At 49.1% G+C, this 17,377-nt stretch overlaps 1 protein-coding gene across 4 annotated transcripts in view; it reads left to right on the top strand.

Moving 5' to 3' along the window:
• CABLES1 (Cdk5 and Abl enzyme substrate 1) overlaps positions 1–17,312 on the top strand; it is a 128,754-nt gene extending 111,442 nt beyond the window's left edge. For all 4 annotated transcript variants that reach the window (XM_058692520.1, XM_058692519.1, XM_058692518.1 and 1 more), the window contains 3 exons: positions 11,270–11,376; positions 12,586–12,793; positions 15,950–17,312. In XM_058692520.1, coding sequence (XP_058548503.1) covers positions 11,270–11,376; positions 12,586–12,793; positions 15,950–16,090 — 456 coding nt within the window. In that variant the 3' untranslated portion in view covers positions 16,091–17,312. The remainder of the gene's footprint in view (positions 1–11,269; positions 11,377–12,585; positions 12,794–15,949) is intronic.
• Positions 17,313–17,377: the final 65 nt, after the last annotated feature.

Raw genomic sequence — 17,377 nt, 5'->3', positions numbered from 1 at the left:
GCTTTTGAAAACCTTCTTTGAGGGTCTGAGGCACATCTTGGCCTGTAGGTGGGTATGAGGCCCTCTGTGTAGACAAACCCAGCCTTGGAGCTTTCCTCTTGGTATGTGAACCCTCATCATTGGCAGGGCACCCCCGGCGGGTGGACGTCAGACCTGTACAAAGTCTGTGCACCCCGGCTCCTCTCTCCCCCCTCTGGGGCTTCCTGTAGTGGCCTTTGCTGGAAGATGCCCATCTCCCTTAATACTCCCAAGGCCTGTGGGGTCCTGCTGCCTATGCTTATCTCCCTGAGGTCCCCAGGGCAGCTCAGGTGAGACCAGCCCAACAGAGGCCTCAGGAGAGCCAGGGACTGTTGTCCAGTGTTTTGGAGTGTTCTGTTTCTGTGGAAATTCAGGGTCTGAGATGTTCGTGTGGCCTCTGCAGAATCAGGCAGCCTTGAAAGTGATGAGCTAAACCTTTCACCCCATCACATCCAGTGGCAGCCATTAACTTTTTTTCTCTTTTCATATGAAGGTGTAATTTACATGTGATCAAATGTACACATTTGAAGTGTACAGTTCCATGATCTTTGTAACCTCTACTTTAATGGAGATAGAACATTTCTTTCCCCTTAGTTCCCTCCTGTCCATCCTGTTCTCCCTCCCACCTGTTCCTGGCAAGGCAGCTGCTTTTTTTTTTTTTTTTTTAAGTTTATTTACTTTTGAGAGACACAGAGAGGCAGAGCATGAGCAGAAGAGGGGGAGAGAGAGAGAGAGAGAGAGGGAGAGAGAGAGAGACAGAAACCAAAGCAGGCTCTAGGCTCTGAGCTGTTGATTAGCACAGAGCCTGACACGGGGCTCAAACTCACAAACTGCGAGACCATGACCTGAGCTGAAGTCGGAAGCTCAACCGACTGAGCCACCCAAGTGCCCCTAGGCAACTGCTCTTTTGACTTCTGTCACCATAAACTAGTTTGCCTACTCTGGCACTTTAAATAAGTGGAATCATATACTATGTGCTTTTTTTTTTTGGCCCATCTTCTTTCATACGATTTAATAGGTGAGATTCACTCATGTTGCAGGTGTCAGTAGTTTGTTTTTTTTAATTGCTGAGTAGGATTCTATTGTATGGGTATACCATAGTTTCCAGTTTAGAGGCACTATGAATAATGCAGCTATGAGCATTCTTCTACAGGTCTTTGGTGGACATATATTTTCATTTCTCTTGGACAGATAAATACCTAGGAGTAGGCTTTCTGAGTCATTATGTAGGTGATGTTAACGAGCCGGGATGTAGTTGGACATATATTTTCATTCCTGTGTGTTCTAAGTGTGATATAAAAAGGCTGCTTGTGTTGCCACAGTTGGGACATGTCTTAAAGTGGAAGCGTTCCAGAGGCAAACAATTCCCTGAGGCCTAGAAAGAAGCCTGTTACATATAAAGTTTAAGTGGCACCTCTTTAAAACTGGCCTCACACATAGACTTAGGTTGGTTTTTAACCTTGATGTACGCAAGTCACTTCCACTATTAGCCACCATGAAAGGGCAAAGGGAAAATTTTGAAGTAAAGAAAAAAAGATTCCTGGGGCAGGTCTGGAAACCAAGTCTCAGCTACAAGTAGGGCCTGTGGTTTTGGCCCTAAAGTTTCTAGACGGTGACCACAGAATAGGAAAGTATGTTGAGCCTCCTGGCTGCATGTGGGTTCTCACAGGGCCTTAGCTTAATGATGGTGTTTCTCAGTGTGGTGAGGGCAGCCGTGAGGCCTCGAGTCAGAAGCGGGGGCTTCCTGCCTTATGCGCCGCCTGGCCTGTCATTAAAGTTTCACCAGAGAGTGGTTGTTTATCATTAGAACCTGGCAGCTGAAGTCAGTAGTGGTTTTGTTTTTTCTTCCCTTTATGGGTGTGGAGAGCAATTAAGAGGAGAAAGTAGGCAAAAGAGCTGACTGAGCTAGTGCCAACAGAGTTAAGGTTATTTGAATGGATTTCTGGATCCTTTTCCTTTCTCAGGAAGAAGTCCCTCTCGACCTGTTCTGACAGCAGAAAAAAAAAACGACTAATAACCTTTACGATATCTATATCAATCTTGAGAGGACATCTCTTGGATTGATCTTCTTGATAAAGTGCCTATGCTTGTATTTACTTAATATTACAGTCTAAATACTCCTAGAAAAACCCCTCCTTCCTACCCCCAGACCTCCCCAGTGTTGTGGGAATGTGTCTTAGAACTTTTTCCGCACAGTAGGAAATGCTGAGCAGTGGATAATAAAGACTCAATCAAAGGAAGACGAATTCAGCCTTCTGTGTGGCAGGCAGTTGGCCCAGCTTTCCTTCACTGTATATGTCTTTTTCACTGCAAGCTGTCTTGATTTCCTACTTACCTGTCTGCAGTGTGGGTTTATAGAGAAGATGAAGTAGCTTGAGCCCCAGGGGCTCCTCCCTGTAAGGCCCTCAGGTTTCAAGGTGCTTTAAAAGCTCCTTCAATTCAGGAGACCCTCATTAGGAAAAGTAATGTGTCATTACAATAACCAAAGTGCTAGGCCTTTCTGGAGACTTGGAAGGGCTTTAGAGCTTCCCCAGCTCCAGGGAAAATCTGTCAGGCACCTGCACAGAAGCTGAGCAGTGGGATCTTTGTCCCACAGCTTTTGATGCAAGTGTTAAAATACAATTATTTTTTTTTATTTTGAGAGAGCCCACACATGAGGTGGGAAGAGGGGCACAGAATGGGGGGTTGGAGAGAATCTTAAGCAGGCTCCACCCGACTGAGTCACCCAGGTGCCCCAAAATAAAATGCCTTTTTAAATGCCCTATTGCATTATGTGGTGCATTTTGTGTTTTGGTTTTAGGGTTTTTTTGGGGGGAAGGGGTTGTGTGTGACAGCTTTATTGGATGTAATTCACATATCCTACGATTCACTTTTTTTTAAGTGTTCAGGGGTGTCTTGCTCAGTCTGTGGAACATGCTACTCTTGACCTTCGGATTGTAAATTCAAGCCCCATGTTGGGCGTAGAGCCTACTAAAATATAAAAATTAAATAAAGTGTACAATTAAGTGGTTTTTAGAATACTCACAATGTTGTGTAGCCATCACCGTAATCAGTTTCAGGACATTTTTATCATCCTCAAAAGATGCCCCTGTACCCTTAACTCTCCACCCCCCTGAGCCCTGGGCAACCACTAATCTACTTTCTGTCTCTGGACACTTGTCTATTCTGGACGTTTCATAAAAATGGAATCGTACACCATGTGGCCTTTTATGTCTGGCTTTTACTTGGATAATGTTTTCAGCATGTATCCGTGCTGTAGCATGCATCAGTATTGTGGTTTTCTTTTAATCTTTTTTTTTTCTTATAAAAATAATGCAAAATGAAATACTAGCTTTACATTTTACCAAGATGTTGTAGCATCTGCTTCCTTTCCACGTGTTTATTTCAGGTTTAGTGCCCATTTTGCGATCTTTTTTTTCCTAAGGTTTGTTTATTTTGAGAGAGTGAGTATGAGCAGAGAAGGGAGAGAGAGAGAATCCTAATCTCCAGCATGGAGCCTGCTGGGAATTCTCTCTCCCTATGTTTCTGCCCCACAGACGCTCTCGCTCACTCTCAAAATAAATAAAACATTTTAAAAAATAGTAAAAGTGCATCCAAATACATTATGTATGTGTGTGAACTTAAAGCCACACCTACCCAGTGTCCTCTCAAGTGAGTGGACTCTAGAAGTTTCTATAGTACCATATAAGTATTTGACAAATACCTGAAGCTCTATACCTACCTTGCCCTTCCTGGTAAATCCATGTAGGAGTGTAACCCTGAAGCAAAAGCAGTTTTTCCTGTGGTTTCTCTCCTTGATTTGCAAACGGTTTCGTTTTGGTGAGGGAAATTGAAGAGCTGCTCCCCTAAGGGGAAGGGAGGGAGAGTAAATCCGGGATTATATATTTGGAATCCGATGGGTAGAAATAGCAACAAATGCTGCCCGGGGCTGCGAAGGCCCTCTGCTCATTCCCATAGTTTTCCTTGTGATTTACTGTCCTCTTAGGGAAAAGGAAAAATGTGTAGAAGAGCTGAAATGCACAGCTGTTCGTGGTTAGATTGATCTAGGTGAGGGCCACCACTCTGCTTAATTACCTTAGCGAGCACAGAACATCTGCTTCCCAGTGCCCTGCTGAGCTCGGAGCGCCGATGGACGGGGGACAAGTGCAGTCAGGCAGGATAGCCCCGGCCGGCCGTGCAGTGGCTGTTGGTGTTGGAAGGAGCTTGCAGAGATCACTGCCCGATACCCATCCTTCCTTTGGAATGTTCTGCCCCCAGGGGATCCTGTGACCCAGAGGGGAACCTTAGCAGAGTCTACAGCAAGCCCACATCTGTTCAGAGCTGCTTGTAAGAATGCTTGGAGAGATGTGCATGGCAGGAGGATAGAGAAGGAAGGAGAAAGTTCTCAGGTTCAAAATGGAAGCACCTTTTATATTGTTTCTGTTGAAACCAGACCAGCTCTGAGCCCCTCTTTGTTCTCCGGCATTGTCATTGGGGTACATGTACCCCCCCCACACACCTGCCTGCCTTGCCTGCCTCTACTGTCTCCCGTTGCATCCAACCCCACTGTGAGGCCCCCACTGCACAGCGCTGTGACTGGTGCTATGGGCCAGGTGCGGGTCAAGGTCATTTCCCTCTCTCCTAACATAAGTCAATCACTGTTTTTTTTTAAAAAGCAAAAGGTGTCTCAGTATGCCCACAATAGATACGGTAGACTTTTCCAGCTAGATGACTAAGTTCTGGTTTTACCATCTTTTCTTGTCATCTCAGAAGGGAGCCGTGGTGTCAGCCCCCCACTGAGCCTTCCTGACTGTGCCTCCTATCTCAAGCAGGCCAGGCCCCTTCCGAACTGCGTCTCTGGACAGTCTGCGTCTGGGATAGTCTCCTCCCAGCTGACCTTCCTCTCTTCCCTTTTATGTGGCTGTGCACACACAGCTCTCTTGCAGCCAGGCAGCTGCATGAAAGTGCACTGAAGCTACCTCTTATCCCAAGAGTGGAATGGCCCTCTCTGCAAAATTGCAAGCACCACAGGGCTGGAGCTGTCTGCCTGCCATGCGGCCTGTCCCAGCTGTCAGCCTCTGCAGTGGGCCACAAGGAGCCCTACGTCTGGCAAATCCTATGGCCTAGAATTAGGTGGCATGGAAAACAGTGGTCGCTTGGTCTGTCCCAGACCAGGAAGGAACCACAGCCTGGTTATTAGCACTTTGATTTGTAGTGATGTGTGCAGGCAAAACCTGGGCATTGGGAGTCTTTACACAGTTAGACTCATAGGAGAGCTGGTACGTAGCACTGGCCTCACTTTTAATTCATTGTCTCTCAAGCCAGAAGGAATGAGTAACTGGGGTCCCGTTGTAACCCCATGCCCATATCTCAGCCTCCAGTACTGCCACCTTCACTCACCTCTGTCACTGGAAGGAGGAGAGGTGCCTTCCAGGTGGTCAGGAGGTCCAGCCTATCAAAATCTCTTACGGCCCCCCAAGACAGACAGGACCACGCAATGGAACTGTGGCTGCTGTATTCCAGAGAGTGGTTCTCAGTGGGAACTGGAGCTGAAGACAGCAAGGACCGTCATCTCCTCTGGAAACTGCCTGACATAGCGGCCCTGGGCTCAGGGTGATTTGCCCAATACACAGAGTCTGGTCCATGCGGGGCCAGTATGGGGCAGTGGGCTCAAGGGTGCAGCATGTAAGGGTCTGGAAGCAGATGGTCGCTTTGGGGGCTTCCCACTCAGCTGCCCTGATTGTGTACCCCAAGCAGTTGAATTTGAGCCCTACAGATGGCCAGTTGCCTTGCAGCTGTTGACATAAAGCAGATGATGGAGAAGCCAGAAGAAGAAACTGAAGCAGAGAACACTTAGCAGTTTCACGGAATCCTGGGGTTCTGGCTCCAGGGTTTGTGATCTTCTCCCACAGAGCCACAGCTCAGAAAAACAGACAAAAGTAAGACCGAAGAGAGAGCCATGGAAAGTACTCCCTCAGACTGAGGCCAAGGCCAACAAACACCTGCTGCCTGGGTCAGAGCTAAGGCCAGTGGGGGCAGCTACGTCCAGCCTGGGAAGAACAGAGAGGCTGTGTAGCAGCACCATTATGAGGAAGCACCACTGCGCTGGCTTGAATGGTGTCCCCAAAAAACAGGTTGAGGCCCTAACCCCTAGTACCTCAAAATGTGACCTCATTTAGAAATAGAGTGTTTGCAGATATAAACTAGTTAAGATGAAGTTGTACTGGAGTAAGGTGGGCCCTAATCCAACACAACTTGGTGTCTTTATAAACAGAGATAGAGGACAGCCATGTGAACACCGACACATGGGGAGGACCCCATGTGATGATCGGCAGAGACTACAGTGACGCATGTACAAGCCAGGGGATGCCTGGGACTACCAGAAGCTAGCAAAGGAGCAAGGAAGGATTCTAGCCATAGTCTTAGAAGGAACAGAACTCATCTGACACCTTAATGTCAGACTTCTAGCCTCCAGAACTGAGACCATAAATTTCTGTTATTTAAGCCTCTCAGTTGATGGTGCTTGGTTACAGCAGCCACAGGAAACTAATGCAACCACTTTTGCATTCTCAGTCTGCCTAGGTGCTCAGATACGTCCACAATTTACCACCACCGTCCTACCGGTCTTGAGTCTTGGAGGCATTTCAGCGCCCCTGAAGCCAGCCTGCCTCACCGCCATCCATGTAAGCAAGTGAACTGAAATGGCGGTGTCATTGGGCACCTGCTTCAGGTGTGGCAGCAGGAAGCCTCCAGGAGTCTGTATGCCCATCCCCTTCCCCAGATGCCCTTGGACTTGTCAGAGCAGCCACCCTGGAAATGCTGGGCCCAGCTCTCTCATGTCTATCCCGTATCTTCCCTCTCCACACTATCCTGGAGGCTGCCAACCACTTGGAGGTCAGGAAATGACACACGTGGAGGTTTGCAGAGATCCCCCACCCCAAAATGCACCATATCTACTTTAGAAAAGACCCAAAGAGTAGCCCAGTGACGGCCAAATAATAAGCGGAGGACCAGGCTGCCAGTAGGCTTTCTACTCCATGCTGGGGGAACAGTGGCAAGGGCACAGCCACATGGCTGGAAACTCCACCAGGGTGACGGAGTGCCGCTTCTACAGCTCTAGGAGATGAACTCGAGGGCTTGGCCATCCCTGTGGCTGCCGTGTGCTGCCCTCACTAGGGGCCAGGCACTGGTCGGGGGATTCACAGCATCAGCTCACTGGCCCTCCCCCTACCCCCCCCCCATCTCCAGGGCCAGCCTTGAAATAAATGCACATGTCTATTTCTCCTGCTCTCAGGAAAAGTAGGTCCCTGCTCTGTACCCTAAGAGCTAGGACAGGGCTGCTTGTGAAAACAAGAGTGTCCCCTGAAAGGACTGGGCCCAGGGCTGCAGGCTGAGTGGGGTTCTTGGTCTTCATGGGGTCCTTCTAAAGTTAGGACTGGTCAGAAAGTGGTGTGTGAGGGCCCGGGGCAAGACTCAGTGCCCCAGGGAACTGAGGACATTGGGGCCTTTAGAGGACTCAGCAGCTCTGCCCTTACCCCATGTAGTGTGTGCATCAGTTATGGTTCAACTACGAAGAAGAGCATCCTTGTGAGCAAGTTTACAAAGAAAAGGATTTATCACAGGACACTAAACAGCTTCTAGAATCACTGTGGAGGCTGACAAGACAGCCTAAGCTGGGATTTCAGGAATGATCCTGAGCCCACTCTGCAGAGCCAGGCCAGCAGGGGAGCTGTGCCCTGCCTCATCTTTGATCAGCACCCCCACACACACCCCGCAGTTGCTGGTTGGGAAGCTACACCAGCTGCTGGTTTCAGGCATGGTGGTGTTTCCACCTCTCGGAAGTTGCCACTGCCCCTGGCTTCAGATCCGTGCTGCCCTGCCGTGGTCTACACCAGTAGAGTGGGAAACCAGGACTCCCGCCATGACTTTTCTTGGCAGCAGAATCAACAGAAGCATGGCCTCAGCTTCAGTGCTGCCTCCTCGTGCCAGAGCACCGGACAGGAAGCACCAGAATTGTATTTGGAATCCTAGCTGTAAAGGAGTAGAAAGTATGGCAAAAGGCATGTCCCAGGAGAGGGCTGGGTATCTAGGCCACAGCGTATGTGAAGATGAATCACTGGGACAGCGGCCTGGATGCTAGCCAGGGGAGGAGACTGTGATGCGTAGGAAAGTCACCTGGGTGACATCGTGATGCAGATCCAGGGCCCCACCCTCACACCCTGACTCTGTGCGCCTGGAGCAGAACCCTGTTTTGTGCCATCTCCCATTTCCGTGTTCTCAATAAAATTCTCCAGGGTCCTTTAGGTACGTTCTGTTCTCTTTGTTTGATCTTCAGTGTAAACAAACCTATGAAGCAGCCACAGGAGGTATTCTTCCCTCATTTCAGAGAAGGGGAAGGTGAGGCCCAAGGAGGTCAAACGTCTTTCTCAGAGTTGCCCAGCTTGCTGGAGGCAGAGCCACTGACCAGCACCCAGACGTTTCCACCTGCTGGCAGTCTCAGGCTGTCCACTGCTCTCATTTTGGCCCGATAGAGAAGGGAAACAGGAAGTCAGTGTGTGTGGCGAGCTGGGAGACCCGGCTCCCAGTGCTGGCCCTGCCCCTTCACCCCTCTGAGCCTCTGCTTCCACATCTGTGAGATGAGGTGGCTGGAACGCACCTACAAGCTGCTTTTCTGCTGGTGAGAGAGCAAGCAGTGCTGTGTGATCTATATAGGAGACCGAGGAAAGCAGGGCTGCTGTGGTTGCCACAGAGAAGGATCCAGACCACCCCTTCCCAGTCTAGGATAGCCTTGCTTGGGGCTCACAGGACTTCAGTACCCAACAAGGGCCCATGAGTCTTTGCTTGAGCCTGCTTACGTCACAGCAAACCTTGAGCTTTCATCCGCCGAGGAAGAGTAGGAGAGGCTGTCGCAGAGTTCAGGATGCTTGGGGAGGGGTAGAAGAGAGGGGTGGGGGGCTGGGTATTTAGGAAACAGAGGATTGGCTGATTGGCCGGTGGGTCCAGCTTGAGATAAGAGTGTCAGACGTAGTTCCCCATTCTGCCTGTTTCCTAAGTGAGAACTCTTACATCCTGTTCGGCCCAGAGGAGATGTTTGTTCGGGATGACAAAGCCATCTTGGAGGGCTGCCACAGGGGAAGCGTTCTCTGTCAGACCTTGGCAGCAAGTGGCCTCCATGAAGTCCCGTGCACTCTGCCTCGCTGCTCAGCAGAACGTCGCTGCACGCAAGTGCGTGTGCATGTGTATGTTTGCACACTGCTGCCACATCACCACTCCCCTGCCCCTTGCTGGCACATCGCAGGTGCACACGGTGGCTACCAGGACAGGCATGTCCCGGGCCAGCTGAGGGAGAGCCTTCTTGATAGGGCCAGAAAGACATGGCTCCAAGGAAGGACTCCGGGCATTGCCCCAAGTCTACTTCCACCCAGAATTTGAGAAAGTTCCAAACAAGTTCAGTGCAACTGTTTGAGTTACTGTTGCTCTGGTTTGCTTTTAGTCCCCAAAGCTGCTGTTCAGAAGGTGCCGTTCAGATCAATGTGAATTTGGACATGCTTGCTCTTTGTTTCCTCTTGCTTATTGACTGACACCAGAGGCATTTCATGTGCCCGTGCTAAAATCCTGTCCATCCAGGGGTGCTTGGCTGGCCCCTCTCAGTCATAGAGTGTGCAGCTCTTGATCTTAGAGTTGAGGGTTTGAGCCCCACGCTGAGTGTAGAGATTGCTTAAAAATTAAAATCCTGAAGAAAATAAAAATGAACATCCTGCCCAACCAAGCATCTCCTGAATAGAGGTGTTTACAGATAGTTGCCAACCTTTGTTAGAACCATTGAGGAAACCTTTGACGCATCTTCTGGAAAAGGCCAGGCTGTTGCCCGTGAAGAGGCTGGCAGCAGCCATCCATGGGAACGGGCCTTCTTGTCAGAATCTGTTTCTTCTTTTTCTGGCTTTGCCTGGCGAGGGCTATTGCCTCTGGCTATGGCCAACCAGAAGAGGCATCGTGCGTTGTTGCTGCCCTTTGAAAGCACGCTCCTGAGAGGGGATGAGGTGACGCTGGTAAAACCCAGCCAGAGACTGTGTCTGATTCAGAGTTAACAGTGTAGAGCACAGATGAGCAGGGAAGACCTGGCTACTCAGAAGAGGCTTGGAGGAACCTGTCTTAAGGACGGATAGGATGAGGAAGGGGGAGGGGAGGGGCACCTGGCTGGCTCAGTCGGTAGAGCATGCCACTCTTGATCTAGGGGTTGTAAGTTCAATCCCCACGTTGGGCATGGAGCCTGCTAAAAGGGTGGGGTGGGGGGGAGAGGAGGAAACCCAAGGTTTAAAGGACTATTAACCATAGCTGACATCAAGTATGCACAATGGAATGTGATTCGGCCTTAAAAAGGAAGGGGATTGTGACCCCTGCACTGCAGTTGAACCTGGAGGACACGATAGTGAGTGAAACAAGCCAGGCACAAAAGGACAAATGCTGTGTGATCGCACTTGAATGAGGTGCCTGGAGAAGTCCAGTCCAAAGCAGAATGGTGGTTGCCAGTAGGAGCTGGGGTGGGGGGTGGGGGGGTAGGGCATTGATTGTTTAATGGGTGCACAGTTTTGGGTTTGCAAGAAGATGAAATTTCTAGAGACGGATGGCAGTGATGACTGCAAAACAATGTGAGCGTCCTTCATGCCACTGAACTGCATGCTTTTAAATGCTTAAGATGGTACCTTTTACGTGATGTACGTTTTGCCACAGTTAAAAAAATAACAGCTAACATTTATCGAGTGCTTGCTGTATGTCATGCCCCGCACAGAGCACTTTACTTCTCCTGTAGTCATATGAAGTAGGCACTGCTAACCATTTTCATTTTACAGATGTGAAACCTGATGTTTGGGGTTGTAGAAGTGTCCCACAGCCAGACGACTAGTTAAGTGTGGATTGAACCCACGTGTGTGGGTCCACACTCGATGCTGTAAACACTGTGCTGTATGACTAACAGGCTGAACTACAGGAACTGAAGGAGGGGCTCCACTCCTTCCAGACACTGACTCCTGATTGGCTCGAGGCCGGTGTTTTCAGATGTCACCAGGTCCTGTTGTCACAGGGATTCCATCTACCTCCAGAGACCACGTCCCATTCAGGCTCTCGGGTTCAACAGGGCCCATGCTGTGGCTCTCCTCTTGGCTTCCCCATTGCTTGGTGGTGTCAGAAGTTGTGAGGTGGCTGTAACGTATACGTAACTGCCACCCAGAACCCTTATTTTAATGAGTGACCCAGGTTGTCTGATGTGTTACAGACCACCGTCATTGACTACGTGAAGCCCTCAGATCTCAAGAAGGACATGAATGAGACCTTCAAGGAGAAATTTCCTCACATTAAATTAACACTCAGCAAAATAAGGAGGTATGTGAGGATCGACATCCACTTGAACTTTCCTTTCCATTCCGACTCTCACTTGGCATGCGTTAAGCTCACGCTTTGTATGATGGTTCTTCCTGTAGTTCTGGGGAAATAAAACACAGGCATGTTCAGCAAAAAGAAGCTCATCTGATGCTGGCTGACCCTTGCTTCCATGAGTGAGAGCCAAGGGAAGCAGGACCGATGGCAGAGCTCTTGACATGAGCTCTGACACGCATCTGAGGGTGGTTTCCTTAAGTGAAAGAATAATCAGTTCAGTAAGAGTTATGTTACAGAAAACTCAGAATAGGAAACCTACCACTCCCTCTTTTCTCCAATGTAGACAAAACAGAAAAGAGTAGGTAGGCATCACAGCATTTGAGGTAATGCTTCACCCACAGTCGTCCACCCAAGAGTTGACAGCCAAGCCCTACCTTTAAGCTTTAAGCAGTTAGTAAAACAGCCAAAGTAAAATCAGGCCTGTATTTCCCCTACAGCTGATTGGATTGACTTTGTGGTGACCCACATCTGCCAGGCTGGAGAGGAGCTGACTGATGTTGTATCTGCGTGCCAGGACAGATTTTCAGTGCGCGTAGTGATGAGGGCTAGACTATACGCCAACACAGTGTTGGAATATGTGCCAATATTTACATGCTGTGTCTCCCAATACTGATTTGATTCTGGCATGTTCCAAGCCAGAGACGTAAGAAAAAAAAGTTTTCACACTTTGTCCGTTAGCTGGGCAGCGTTCCTAAGCACACTGGCTGTTGTGCTGTTAGCCTAAACTCCTCTTCTGTCATGGTTCTTGAACGTGACTGATACTCAGCAGAGTTGATACCAAGCACCTAATTTATTTCTGAAAGTGCCTCTCTGGAATGATCATAGTTCCCCATCATAGTTTTCCTCTTTCCCTTTGGGTAGCTCTACTCCTAGTTCCCAGAGACTCTCAGACACCACCTGGGTTCAGTGGGGTCCTCTGTGTCCCTTACTGACATCATCTATACAATTCCACCAGCAGAGAAGAGCCCCAGCAGCCTAAGTCTGTTGCCCACATGTAATGGAATTTTCTTACTCCTAGGGATTTAGTCCGATTCCACGTCACCATTCTGGGAATGAGAAAAAGGAAATGCTTTCAGGATGGATTAATGTTTTTCTTTGGGGTCCTCTGAAACTCCCAAGTTCTAATAATCTTCCTTTCTTCCTGTCTTTCTCTAGTCTAAAGCGAGAGATGCGGAAGCTTGCCCAGGAGGACTGCGGCTTTGAGGAGCCCACGGTGGCCATGGCCTTTGTCTATTTTGAGAAGCTCGCCCTCAAGGGAAAGCTAAACAAACAGAACCGGAAGCTTTGTGCTGGAGCATGTGTACTATTAGCAGCCAAAATCGGAAGTGACCTCAAAAAACACGAAGTCAAGCATTTAATTGACGTAAGTGACCTGAGTCCTGTTGGCTGAGGGAGCACCTGGGAAGAGCCTGGTAATGATCCTGCCCAGAATTCCGATTGTTAGTAGCCACTGCGAGACCAGGGCCGTGAGGTCATCCTGCAGCAGATGTCTGGCCCCACATCTAAGGCTGTCCTAGAACAGAGGGATGATCCACTTTGACAAGATCCCCACCCCCCATATTGGGTCTGGCCATACAAATCAATTTTTGGACACCATGAGGGGTGAAATTATTCTCAAAGCCACAGAAGCCACTGTAATGGAAAGGGGACTTATGAGCAATGTGACCCACAGCGTGTCCATCAGACCTTGGCTTCCTGTGGCCTTAGTTGCCTCGTCTTTGGGGAAGGGTGTGGGTTTGATTCAGTAGTATCTTCTTTTAAAGGAGAGCCCCATCAAAGCAAAGCAACCTTGATCTTAGATGGATATGTGAATGCCCGTTTTAAAATACAGTGTATTCATAGAAAATTTGAGATATAGTAAAGCCAACAGATCAGGAGACAGTTGCCATTGAAAAGTTAGCTTACACAGTTCCCAAAAGAAGTCTCTTAGCTCTATCTGCCATAACAAAATACCATGGACAGGGCAGCTTAAATATTGGTTTTTCCCAGTTCTGGAGACTGGGAAGTTCAAAACCAAGGTGCCAGCTGCTTCATCTCCTGATGAGAGTCGTCTCCTTGGCTTGTGGATGGCTTCCTCCTCGCAGTGTCCTCCCCTTGCACAGAAAGAGCAAGCAGGCTCCCTGGTCTCTTCTTACAGGGGCACTAATTACATTGTGAGGACTCCACGTATCAGCTCCTCAACCTGACCATGTCCTAAAGCCTCCCAATTAATATCATGCTAGAGGATAGGGTGTCAACATGCATTTGGCGGGGTAGGCAGCATACCTTGGGGGGGCCATGTGGGGAAGTACCAGGGTTGGTTAGGAGGCGGAGGGAGAAGGGGATAATGTGGGCAGGAGTCTTCACTCTGGCTTCCACAGGAAGGAACAGGCAAGGCAGCCTAAGCAGGCTTACGACTGGATAGCTAGACTAATTTCAGTAGACTTTAGGGCATGGGGGCCACCCTACTTCCCTCCTGGCCCTGCATCATTAGGGCAGGTGGATAGAGGCCCAGAGAAGGTTGGGGTGCAGGCCTTGGATCGGTTGTTTTGGGTATGAAAGGTGTGCCCCCAGGCAGGTTGTTCACCCTCTCTAGGAATTGGCTGACCCTGAAAGTGGCCATGCCTCCAGGATCAGCAAGGCCCCAGATGTCAAACCTCAGAATACAGAAAACACAAGACATGCCTAACATGATGCCCTTTATGTCTAGTTGTGCAGCTGTCTCCGTGGCAAAGGAGAGCAGAAAGGAAGCTAATGTAGGTATTCCCCACATAAGAAAGAGCATTCTTTTTGCTTTAATTTACCATTTTAATTATTCGTAAGTTTACAGTTGAGTGGTATTAAGTACACTCCTATTGTTGTGGCCATCACCGCCGTCCAGCTCCAGAACCTTTTCAGCTTGCAAAACTGAAACTCTCTTCCCATTAAGCAATAACTCTCCACTCCCTCTGCCTCCCAGGCCCTGGAAACCAGCATTCTGCTTTCTGCCTCTCTGAGCTAGTCTGTTCTAGGGACCTCACGGAAGTGGAATCACACACCGTTTGTCTTTTGTGACTGGCTTTATCTCCTTGCATTAGGTCTTCAAGATTCATCCATTTTGTAACGTGTGTTACAACTTCCTTCCTTTTTAAGACTAAATAATATTCCACTGTATGTGTATTGCCCATTTTGTTTATCCGTTCATCCATCCGTGGAAGAAAGAATGTTCTTTAGGTCAGTGCTTTGCTGCTTCTAAGAAATGGTGCATAATCCTCTAGCTTGTATAGTATATACTTTTAGGAACATGGAGGGGAACTTCGGTTACTAAATCTGAGAATCAACAGGTTTACATAGATACTAACTGAACTAATAATCTTGACAAGTGTGAGGTTGTGTACATTTAGTCGTAGCCAAGTAATAGACCAGACAGTGTGTCCATGCAGGATATACAGGCAGTGGTTTTGACATTTGCAGTAGCAGTTAATTTGACACAGGGTCCCAGCCCTGTTATAATCAGTGGCCACCAATGGCTCTGCGGGGGAGTTTTGTTTTGTTTTGTTTTTTAAGCCCAAACCGGTTAAGCCAGAGCAGAATGTGTCCTGGCAAAAACAAGGCCTTCCTGCCCACCCTCCCCTGGTCGTTCTCCTTCATCTCTCCTCCAGCAGCGCCCACAGCTGGGTGGATTGAGCTCTGCCCCACACCAGATTGTCTGGCATCCTCTGCCCTTAGAAGATGACATAGTTTGTTTCTACCCCTACTGCCAATGGGACAAAGATGACCAATTCTCAGCGTTGGGTCGTGTGGAAAGGCATGGAGCGTGGTGCTTTCTGCTGCCAAACCATGTGTGTTTGACCTTTGCACTCCCCTCCCCCTCAACCCCCTGCCATGGAGATGGCTGAGGTGCTTCATGGTGTGTATTCTGGTGGCAGCGGGGAGCCCCTGGGTGCAAGCTAAACACAGCCGCGTGTTCCGGCCGTTCACATGCACACACTCAGGCTGTGTGACACCCTAGAAGGGAGCTGATCTCAACAGGTCTTGGGTCTTCGTGTGTGAAAGGACCAAACTACATAGAGCCCGCCCACCCAATCCTGAACTTCCCAGGTGGTCATTGCTGTTGTAGATGATGTGCGATCTTTTTAGTCTTCCCTCTAAGCCTGAATAAGCTACTTGTAACAGGTGGAGTTGAAATCTCAATTGAGTTGGTATCTCAGCGTTGCCTTTACTGTCCCATTTCACCTTAGGCTCAACTATTTACCCTCTTGACCCTGTTTTCTCTCCTCTGTAAAGTGGGCATAAATGTCACATTGAACTTATAAGATTATTGAGAGAGTAAATGAAGTCGTGGGACCGTGGGTCCTCGGGCATGTTCGATTCTTTCACCAGGACTGAGAGAGGGAAGTACAGCTAAACCTGCCTCCCTTTCTTCCTCCACAGTCTTGCCTGTAATGGGTTTCTCTGTAAACACTCATTGGCTGGTGGGTAGAGAGCTTACATGTGGAGAAAGGCAAGGACTTTGATTGCAAAGCTGATATGCTCTTGGTTTCCTTTCATTCCATTGCAGAAACTGGAAGAGAAGTTCCGGCTGAATAGACGAGAACTGATTGCCTTTGAATTCCCAGTGTTAGTGGCCTTGGAGTTTGCTCTTCATCTGCCGGAGCACGAGGTCATGCCCCATTACAGACGCCTGGTGCAGAGCTCCTAGCACAGGCCCTAAGAAGGGCCAGGGACCACTTCCTCTGAGCTTGCAGAACAGCACTTACTACTGGAAATGCAAAAATAGAACTTGACATACCAGCCTTTTTTCCTCTCCACATGTTTTCGTGTAGGGCAGTACCGGAAACTTTTCAGGGAGTCTTGGTCTGGCTAGCTGGGATGACCCACGAGCAGTTTATTACTCAGCGGGGGAAGGGGAGAACCGTGCGTAAGATGGTACAGGGCCTTTCCCCTGGCGACATTCTGCAGCTGTCCCCTCCCTGCTGTTCTTCCCGGGCATGCACAGACCTCGCCAGTGCAGTACAGGGCCTTCTCTCCAGACCTGGTCCAACTCAGTGCAAAGTTCTAGAGCAGAGCGGGGAGGAGAATTTGCAGCAGCTGGGGGAACGCTTTGAAAACATACCCTCACTGTGTCAAAAGAGTGTGCCAATCTATTTTCGTATCAGCTCTTGGAAATGCACTTTCCCCCGGAGCGTGTGAGTGTGAGAATGTGTGTGTCTGACCGATATCACGTCAGCCCTCGGCCCCCAAAGCTGGTCCCGCCCACCAGAGAGCAGACCTCCACCTGGGGTCGTGAGCCAGGCTGACCTTCAGCAGTTAGTTCTAGATCAGCTCTGGATCGTAATCACTCTCTGCTCCACACCTGATTGTCTGGCATCCCCTGCCCTTAGAAGGTGACGTAGTTTCTGTTACTGCTCCTACCACCAACGGGACAAAGATGACAAGTTCGCGGTGTCGGGTCGTGTGGAAAGGCATGGAGCGTGGTGCTCTATACCTTTCTGCTGCCACACCTTGTGTATGCATTTGACTTTCGCACTTTTCCCACCGTGGAGACGGCTGGGGTTGTGCTCCGTGGTGTGTGTTCCTGTACTCTATGTTAGAGTGCATAATAAGCACGTTTATTGTGCTATATATATATATAAATGTTTTATAAGATTCCAGAATAGGGATAAGACGCATGATGGGTGTTTCGAGGCTTCTGACCACTGGGATAAACTGCTCTTGAGCTGCGGTTCGGTCACCTGAGGAGGCAGCGACGTATCTGCCACATAAGGCTGGCTGTGCCGAATGGGGACTGTAGCTTATATGGACTGGCTGGGATGACATCACCACACCATCCCCTTGCAGCCACGAGAGGTGCCTGCTGGAGTTCACCTGACAAGAAAGCCTGTGGCCATGTAAAAAGAATTAAAATATTTTGTTTCTATATACATGTGTGTATGTGTAGGTGCATATGTCACCAGTCACCTCATGCCCTGCCCCTGTCCCCATCTGC

Source organism: Neofelis nebulosa, chromosome 11 (assembly GCF_028018385.1).
Source record: "Neofelis nebulosa isolate mNeoNeb1 chromosome 11, mNeoNeb1.pri, whole genome shotgun sequence".
NCBI classification, from domain to species: Eukaryota; Metazoa; Chordata; class Mammalia; order Carnivora; family Felidae; genus Neofelis; species Neofelis nebulosa.
Note: the sequence above shows the minus strand (reverse complement) of the source record. Positions and strands in the feature narration are given on the sequence as shown.